The 9,595-nt window shown below is 32.4% G+C and overlaps 1 protein-coding gene across 2 annotated transcripts; it reads right to left on the reverse strand.

Moving 5' to 3' along the window:
• Positions 1-864: 864 nt before the first annotated feature.
• On the reverse strand, positions 865-9,590 carry LOC106070877 (UMP-CMP kinase-like). Of its 2 annotated transcripts, none has more exons than XM_056029030.1 (7): positions 9,462-9,590; positions 7,374-7,567; positions 5,975-6,121; positions 5,315-5,452; positions 3,320-3,396; positions 2,949-3,045; positions 865-2,591 (listed from the first exon to the last, which is right to left on the reverse strand). In XM_056029030.1, the coding sequence occupies exons 2-7, from the start codon at positions 7,458-7,460 to the stop codon at positions 2,550-2,552; spliced, it is 588 nt and encodes a 195-aa protein (XP_055885005.1). In that variant the 5' UTR covers positions 7,461-7,567; positions 9,462-9,590; the 3' UTR covers positions 865-2,549. The 2 variants fall into 2 exon arrangements, with proteins under 2 accessions (XP_055885005.1, XP_055885006.1); XM_056029031.1 differs by having other exon boundaries at positions 9,480-9,559.
• Between the last annotated feature and the right edge of the window lie 5 nt (positions 9,591-9,595).

Raw genomic sequence — 9,595 nt, forward strand, 5'->3', positions numbered from 1 at the left:
TACTGTAGTTAACAATTTTGTAATTTGTCCAGATCTTTCAACTGGATTCAATCATATTGTAGTCAGAATTCTGCATTACCAATTTTTTATCTTTCGTACAACCCGTCCCCCTTTTTTTTAATTTCAAAGAATATTAAAAAAGAAACTTAGAAGTTTAAAATGAGACAATACAGTGTTCACAGTCTTGTATGATTAAATCATGTACACAAGTCTTTTGTGGGAATCACAAGAATCAACTGCTTCAGTTTTTCCCATACGTCAAATGCACAAAGTATGAAAGTACTAAGTGAAGTATTTTTATAAACAGTATCACTTTTAAGCACTGTAGAAACATATTTCTAATCCCATTCCTCGTTTTAAAGTAAAGTCCTTTTTTTATTACATAGTTTGCAAAATGGTGAATATTTCCAAATCTCTCCTCTTTTCATTTGGTTACATTTTTTTTTAGGTTCAATTATACCAAGACCACATTTCTTCATATCCCTTTCTCTTCTTTATCTCTATGCTGAATTTTATTCCTTAAAGAAGGAAATCAAATTTCAAAAATTCAACAAAAAGCAGATTTCTGTGATTAACTTTTAGTGTGAGAAATCCCCAAATAAGACTAAGACTGCTCCATTGGAAATGTGATTCTAGCATTAAAAAGATGAAGATAACTTGATGAAGAGCCTTAAATCTAGATGAAAATAGACAAACCACAGTGAATAGAACTCAGGAACTTCCAATCAAAGCAATTTGTCAGTTGGTCACTAACTCCCATTATATTTAGTAACACAAGTTTAAAAAGCTTTATATTGATATGGAATCAAAATTCCTTACAAATTCCTAATGGTCATAGTTGAAAAGACAAATAAAAAAACAATGTAAAACTTGCCTCATAGATTTATTGATTTGAATAAAACACACCATGATATAAATATTAGTAGCCCACAGAGATTGTTACACAGAGATATACAACAAGATGGGAAGTAATTCACATCCAATATACAGAGTTATCTGATGAAATCATGTCACAACAAGATATGAACCAGTGCTGTACACCTGAGCTCATACTGAAATATCCTTAGAGAATTAAACAAACCCAACATGATAAACATTTTTAAAAAAAAAAAAGGTCACCAGCAACAGTCAACAATATCTCAATGCTAAGCTAAAAAGGTACAATTCTTTTCAAACACAATACATTAATAACAAACATTTAGTTTACACCAAAATGTTTCCCAAACCCTTTTCCTTAATAGAACACTTCCCACATTCAGAGTATTGAATGGAGCATCTTTAAAAAATTTTATATTCAAATATTTTACATGTGTCGTATGTTCCTTCAGAATTGAAGATAATTTACTTCCTAGTCCGAACCTCCTGCAGGACGACCAGGCAGCCATCCAGAGAGAATTAGAGAGATTAATTCACGTGGTGGCCAACTAGTAATTATTGCAATTATTGGAACACCTATTCAGGCCACGCAGAACACTAGGGTCCGCAGAACACTAGGGGTCATCGGAACACACTTTGGGAAACACTGGTTTACAGCAAGGCTTTGGGTTGTAAATGTACATGTTCCCCAATTGAATAAAAACAAATTTGAATAAAAAAACATATTTCCTTATGCAGCAGACATTAAAGACAATTCAAGGTAAAAATATTAATTACTTTCTTAAAAGAGGAAAAAAACAAATCTAAGAAATCTTTTATTTTTTTAAATTGAATTAAAAATTTTTTTTAGTTTTTTTTTTTTTTTAAAGAATTTTCGGTTTGTGTTCTATAAGGTGCTGATGACAAACGTTAAGTATATTTGGCAAAGTAAATCATTTCATCGATAGTAAACACTGTATTCATTTTTACCATTATATAATTTAGAAAACCTTAGTATAAATAAGAAATGTTCACTTTTAATTAACATTCAAAGGTATCAGTACAAACAATCACACGCACACACACTTACTTATAATGTGCATTAAACCAAGAGCATATTCAAATAGGAATTATCTATAAAACATAATACCAAGTAACCAAAAAAAAAAAAAAATTCAATAAATAAACGCAAGAGTAAAACTTTTAAATTGTTGAGCATGATTTTAGAAATGAAGTTTTTAAATAAGTTTTACCAGAATTGATGATGTTAAAAAACATACATATGCGAAGAACAAAGTAATGAAAAAAAAACAAAAAACTAGCTAAATAGTTGAGAACACAAAATGTGATAACTCACCAAGCATGATCAACACACTATGAATCAACATTGTAAAAATAATTAAAAAAAAAATGTTTTTCTCTGCTTTTTACCCTTTCTTTTTGTTAACTCAACAAACGTCAATACCTAAATCACAAATAGACTCAAAAACATTGGTCGTTGCTTAGAAAAGTAAAATGATTTCATTCAAAACTCTGTTAAAGTCAATTTTTATTTTACTAGTAACTTGTTTATAATGTACAGCAAAAAGAACATGTGAACACTAATCCATTCTTAAAATTAAATTAAATTTCATTATAAAAAATAGGCACTAACTAGGTCAAGACTTTCCATTCTGCTAGCTGTATAAGTGAAATTATTTAAGAGACGCAAATACTTTCTTCACATCCTCGAAAACCTAAATAAAGAAATAAAACAAAAATGTTTCAAAAATACAATGCCAATAAAATGTTACGTATTTTGTGTACATAAATATTCCTGGTGAAGACTGGGATTTTTAATTTCAGAATCTTTGGGCACCTCTGAGTCCACCCAGCTCTAATGATTACCTGACATTAGTTGGAGAAAAGTAAAAGTGGTGGGTCATTATGCTGGCCACATGACACCCTCGTTAACAGTAGGCCACAGAAACAGATGGCCGTTACATCATCTGCCCACCAGGTCCGAAAGGGGAACTTACTTTTTTTTTTTTTTACAATAAATATAATCTGAGTTTTTTCTAGGTTCACTAGCTATGTGACGTCTAATCTCTCACCTCATTGGGTGACCTATCACCTTGGATCTCTGAGACTAAATTCAGCTTACGGAAATGATCAACAATAGGCATTGTCGAGTCTCTGTAGGTTTGAATTCTGAAATAAAAGAAATACAAAATAGTAAGGCATTTATTCTATACAATCACATATATCTTTTCAACGAGAAAGTTTAAAATTTGAAACAAAGAAATTAATGAGCCCTGACTAGAATAAATTTTATATTTTTATATATATTTTAGAAAATATATTGTTCAATATCAGCTCAACAATTCTAGACAAAAAAAAAAATGTCTACTCCTAGTATACACATATATTGTTCCTCTAGATTCTAGATATTTACATGATACAATGATATGCATAATATATATACCTCTTTTTCAAGCTTTCAGCATTATCATCAGTTCTGCCACTAGTAAGACCTCTGCTTAGACATCTTTCCACACAGATCTGTCATTAAAAAAAAAACAACACAAAAATTAGTGATAATTTATAATTAGCAGGAAGAGATGATTGGAAGCTGAGACTGAAAGAACAATCCAAGCCTTTGAGAGTAAATACATCAGAAATCTGCTGGGTATCATGTCAGGAATAGTTAGCAAACATGTTTTGAAAGTCAACACTGTCGTCAGCAAAAAAGAAATACTTCTAAATACTGTGAAGAGATAAAAGCTGAGCATGTTCAGTCATGCACAACTTCATACCAAATGAAATCCTTTCAGGTACTGTGGAAGGAGCACAAAGAAAGGGTTGTCTAAAGAAAATCTGGTGGACAACATACAAAACAGACCAGCCTCTCACCAGATATTCTGCTGCTGACCAGAAGAGTGAAGGGACTTTATACGAACTGTCACAGCACCCATATAACACAAGTCCAGGGACTGATCAACAGGATTTGAAGTTCATTCATCTAGTTTCTGATGTGTCTTAGCTTAGGGTGGTGAAAGTTACATCAGTCAGCTAAGTGTGACAACATTTTGATGGTATGATGCGTTGTCATGCCGGGGATTTTACTTGAATTCAATAGTTAACAAGATTGACGATCTAGACTCACAAATTAACGATTCTTTGATAAAACAAAACTCTGGAACTTTATTTAAATACAACGTAAGTACAGTTTATGTACAAATTACAAATCAATGAGCAAGTAACACAGTGCAAAGGCTTTTCAAACGGAGCTCTTAGAAACGTGACTGACTACAAGGACCTTATTTTATCGACTCCTTTACTTTCTTACTACCGCCAATTCTCTGGCGCTAACTCTTTTCAAAAATGTCTTTTTTTAAATTCAAATCAACCAATAGATTTTAAACATACTAATTACGTCCCTTGGGTAAATCCTGACTTGAATGTCAAGTGTCTAAATTTGAGGATTAAATCCCGAGACTCATGTCGAGGGCTTATATTTCTTTCAAATAAGAAATGTACACACAATTCTATAATGTGATCTGTGACACTAAGTATAGTACAGGTGGGCATCTTGCCATTCTCCACAATGTGTTATATCTGCGGTCAACATTTGAGTTGCATAAAGGTAAAGTAAAATATTATTCTCATACCCAGGTAGCTGTGATCTGGTCAAATGTTAACTCCACCATACATTGAGACAACTTTTCTGGGAATTTCCTTCAAATAAATGCCTATTCGTGAATGTGTTTACATTGAATAGGTGTGGATTTATGTGAAAGATTTGTGAAAATTCCTAATAAACATGAACCTGGCATGTTTATGGTGGATCTAGGCTTGTAATACACCTAAACTTGATTGAAGTATTAGTTGATTTAGACACTCAGTAGATTAAATTTTATTGCACTACAAAAATTATAGAAAAGAGGGACTTTAAAATACCAGTCTTCACAATCATAAATGTTTCTATTTAGACAAATTTTTCTAGAAACAAAAATGCAAGAAGATTCACACAAGTACCCTATTGGAGATGACAGACATTAAAACATAAGATAAGCAAGGTTAAAAAGGCAAGTCTGAAAAAAAAAAAGTGGTCACTGAAGAATTTATGGTGAAAATTTTGAAAAAAAAAAAATCAAAATTACTCTAAAATGTCACAATTTTATCATTATTCTAGTCAAATGGAAGCAATTAACTATCAGAAGACCAAGCAGTTGTAATGAATGACACTGGATTTAGAGAGAAAAGCAACTGTGGCTTGTGACAATTGAATCTGCTCTTGTCATCTCAATATTAGAATTCTTACACGGATGCTTAACTGTAAGCTACATATCCTTAAGCTATACTATCCTGATATCAGCTACACAACCTTGTATCCTTAAGCTATACCATCCAGATATCAGATACGCATCCTCAAGCTAACCTATCCTGAGTTAAGGCAAATACAAGACTGACAACTTACATCATCAGGGCAATTGAAGAATAAAACTCTTTGCACTCTAGCCACACCCTCTGTTTCCTTGTTCCAGCCTTCCAGATTGTCTTGATTCCTTGGGAAACCATCCACTAGAAAGTTGTTCTTGGAGCTGTTCCTCATCTCCTGCCAAGTCAAAAAAAAAGTGCCGGGAAGCAGATGAAGAAAGCTGAAAGTCAGAACTGAATTTGGTGGGGTGTGGTATGGAGGCACTAGGGGGATCACCAGAATAAACTATGTAAAGTAGGGGAGGTAACTTGTGCTGCCTGTAAAGTATCCATAGATTTTGGTTTTAGTTAAAGAAAAAAAAAAAAAAAAAAAAAAGAAATTGGAAAGTGAGAACTGAGTTTGGTGGTGAGTTTTGGTGACGGGCCCATGCTACAGTGGGGGATCACCAGAATAAAGTAAGTAAAGTAGGGCAGGTAACTTGAGCTGCCTGTAAAGTATCCATAGATTTTGGTTTTAGTTAAAGAAAAAAAAAAAAAAAGAAATCTGAAACTGAGTTTGACGGTGAGGTTTGGTGGTGGGCACAAATAAAGTAAGTAAAGTAGGGGAGGTAACTTGTGTTGCATGTAAAGTATCCATAGATTTTGTTTTTATATTGGAGAAGAAAAAAAAAAGATTTTTACAATTTTGATTGAAGCTTACCCGCAGCAAAAGAGAGCATGTAATTGAAACAGGGACTATGCTTCCGTCTTTTATATGTTTGTCTATTTCCTCACCATACTGAGATCCTGGAGCTAGTCTTTCCTGGCGTAGAAGTTCTCCAGCTGACAAATGCTGGTATCCAAATGTCTGTTCATAATAAATAATCATAATGAACAAATCTGTATTATATAATATCGGAAATTTCAATATGTTCATCAAATTTTATTTACTGATTAAAATGTCTGGTAGTGTGATATGCCTGCTGGATTATTGTTCGGTTGTCTCGATGGCCCAGGGTTCATGCCCTTCCCACGTTTGGACTTGGAAGTAAATTATCTTAAACTCTGAAGGAACATCCGAAACATATAAAACATTTTACAATTATTCAAACAAAATTTTATAATTATACAAGCATCATTACCTTTAAGATGTTAGATTTCCAACTTTTTAAAAAATAACTGCAATTTAAAAAATACACTCCAATCTGACTGAATCTATACACTCCAATCTGACTGAATCTATACACTCCAATCTGACTGAATCTATACACTCCAATCTGACTGAATCTATACACTCCAATCTGACTGAATCTATGGCTAAAAAATTTCAGAGGGTCCTTCAAAAATAAAAATTATTATTTAATAGCCCAAACCTCAATAAGGATAGCAAGAGGTTGGATGTTAGCAACATCATGATGACAGTTGGAAGCACATTTCATATGACTATTCAGACACTTTAATCTAACAAGATTATTTCAAAGTTGTTGTTTTATTTTAGCCAAGATTTATGGTGGGATTTAATTTTAAAGAATGAAGTTAATTTGAGAAATGTTTTTTTTTTAATCTAGCACACAGAAAATGTAGATTAAAACCAAGTTCAAGATAAAGGAATTTGTAAGAGGCAGCAAGTTGACAGATGTACATTACTATTAAGTGGCTCGTTGTGATCACATTAATTTCATTAGAATGTGATTGGGCTCTATTAAGTTCAATAAAAAAATGTTTTATAAGGCTTTATTAATTCTAATAGAATGAGTTTGGGATTTATAATTTATCTGAAAGTAAACAAATAATCGGGGGCGCTGTGGCTGAGTGGTTAAGTGCTTAGCCTCCTAAAATGGGGTCCTGGGTTCAAATCTCGGTGAAGACTGTGATTTTGAATTTTGGGATTTTTAGGGCACCCCTGAGTCCACCCTACTCTAATGGGTACCTGACTTTAGTTGGGGAAAGTAAAGGCAGTTGGTCTTTGTGCCGGCCACATAACACACTGCTCGTTAACCGTTGACCACAGAAACAGATGACCTTAACATCATCTGCCTTAAAGATCCAAAGGTCTGAAAGGGGAAACTTTACTTTACTTTTAAACAAATAATCAGAAAAGAGAAAAAAAAAAAGCTTACTTCTTGAATCTTTTCACACTGTGTTCCTTTACCAGCTCCAGGTCCTCCCAATACAAAGACAACATTAAACAGCTTTTTACTAGACATGGTCCTAGGCAACAACTGCTGAACTTGCTTGAGAAACAGTGATTTGAAATGATGGCTTGCACAAGAGCAGAGAACAGCTCTTTTCAGAAATGTGGAATTCAGATTGGCTAATTCAAACATATAAATAGAATTTTATAGTTATTACATCTTGAGTTAGTTGTACATTTCTAGATCTAAGGTAATAGTATGAAACATTTATATATATGAAATTTCCATAATTTTTTTTTGGTTAAAAGAATGCTCTGGGGCCAAAACTTACAATAGAATATAGGTATATAAATATATACACTAATATCATGGTTACAGTTATTATATGTCAACGGAAGTTAGCCAAGCTAAACTTAAAAAAGAGTTTATTGTGGTCATTTAGAATTACCTTAACTCTTATCTAATAAATTCCATATGTTCCTTCTTAACAGCTGATACCTGCGTTTTGCTCAATTTTAAATAATTTGTATTAATGTTTTATTTTGCTCAGAACACTCTAAAATCCATCAATAAAGTGGACACACCCCCAAAACAGTTTTCTAGCCCTCATATTTTATGTCTTTTTTATGTGTGTCTCCTCCTTCCTACAAACGAAGGATCCTATTATAGAGTATATACATACAAATACTTCTTAGGCCATAGAGTAGCCTTCCATCTCCCTGCACTATAATGCCCCTTTCCGCAGAACAATTTGAAAGAAGAAAAATCACTATTCGCAACTTAGTTCACTCTTTACATATATATATAATATTTATTTTTATTTTGTCAGTCAAAGATCTCAATAGGCCCCTTACTTAGAAAAGCCTTTCTTTACAAACCATATTATACAACCTGCAAAACACATACACACAATCACACTTTTAATTGTTGCTTTAGAAAAGAGGCCAACTTGTAGATCTAGATATAGTTTTAAAATTGTTCAACACATTATCATTATCTACAGTCTTTATATTTTAAATTGTAGTAATTTTCTCCATATACACACCCACTTTCATACAGATGTAAAAACACATTTGATAATCACAATGATCTACAGATCATTCTGACAATTATCTACTAGACATTTAAGATCTAGATCTGTGAAGAAACATACATAAGTATAAAAAATGGAAAGAAAGAAAGTTACACACCAAAAAAGTGTTAACAAGTGCTTAAGGCAGCAGGAATATTGTTTTATACTTCAGACATTAAAATGTCAGCTTTCAAATACATAGTTGGTAGACATTGCTAACCAAAAAACTTTTTAGGTATATGTAACCGCTGCAGTTTTGATCTTGAAAATGGCTTAGTTGTCCCAGGCTTAAGATTAGTAAGACTCTAATAGGTTAAATTTGATTATAAACAGCAAGTGAAAGAATTAGTGCTTATGACTTAGGAGTGAATGAATGAGTGGTCAGGACTAAGAATTGTATATTGTTAGATAGATCTAGAAAATCTGTAAGACTGCATGATAAATATGTAATAGTTAATAATATGTTGTCAAGTTCTATCTTAAATTTACCTAACTGCAGTTAGTATTTTTAAGTTTAGTATCTAATCTAGATCTAAATAGATGATGATGATTATAATTGACATAATCATAATGTTGAAGATCACCATCACCGCCATCAATGAATCAAATGAATGATGATGACACCGATTGAGTCAATAAATCATTGTTGATCTAATTTGATCACTAACAATCTATGATGATAGAGAATTGATTGATTTATTCCGAATCAATGTGACTTCACCGACTCAGTCACAATGAGTCAATGTCCGACAATGAGTTCAATGACCAATTTTTTACCAATCATGAATCAAATCAATTCAATGATTATCAATGACTCTGAACTGATCGACTGACTTCACCTTCTCATTCAAGTTACATTTACAATAAATTTTATAAGAGAAAATATAGAATCTAGAGCTAGAGTTATCAAAATAAAACTGATAAATAATTATCGAAAACTAAAAACGACATAGTGTTGTATTTACACTATGTAAATCAAAATATTTTATGAAAATATTTACAAAAATAAAACTTGATACCGGAGTTGTTGACACACGGTAACAGGTAGCCAGGAGTACTGCTGAAATCGAGGCGATTATGATTTCCGGTATGCGCGATACTTTTCTATCAATGAGTTAGTTTTTGTGTAGATCAG

The sequence above is a fragment of the Biomphalaria glabrata genome, chromosome 5 (genome assembly GCF_947242115.1).
Source record: "Biomphalaria glabrata chromosome 5, xgBioGlab47.1, whole genome shotgun sequence".
NCBI lineage: Eukaryota > Metazoa > Mollusca > Gastropoda > Planorbidae > Biomphalaria > Biomphalaria glabrata.

Bases quoted from the DNA above. Each gene is read 5' to 3' on its own strand.
- LOC106070877 (XM_056029030.1), bottom strand. From the start codon at position 7,460: ATGTCTAGTAAAAAGCTGTTTAATGTTGTCTTTGTATTGGGAGGACCT. The intron at 6,122-7,373 runs GTAAGCTTTTTT...TATTATGAACAG, and splicing joins AGTGTGAAAAGATTCAAGAA to ACATTTGGATACCAGCATTT. The intron at 5,453-5,974 runs GTAAGCTTCAAT...TTGACTTGGCAG, and splicing joins CATGCTCTCTTTTGCTGCGG to GAGATGAGGAACAGCTCCAA.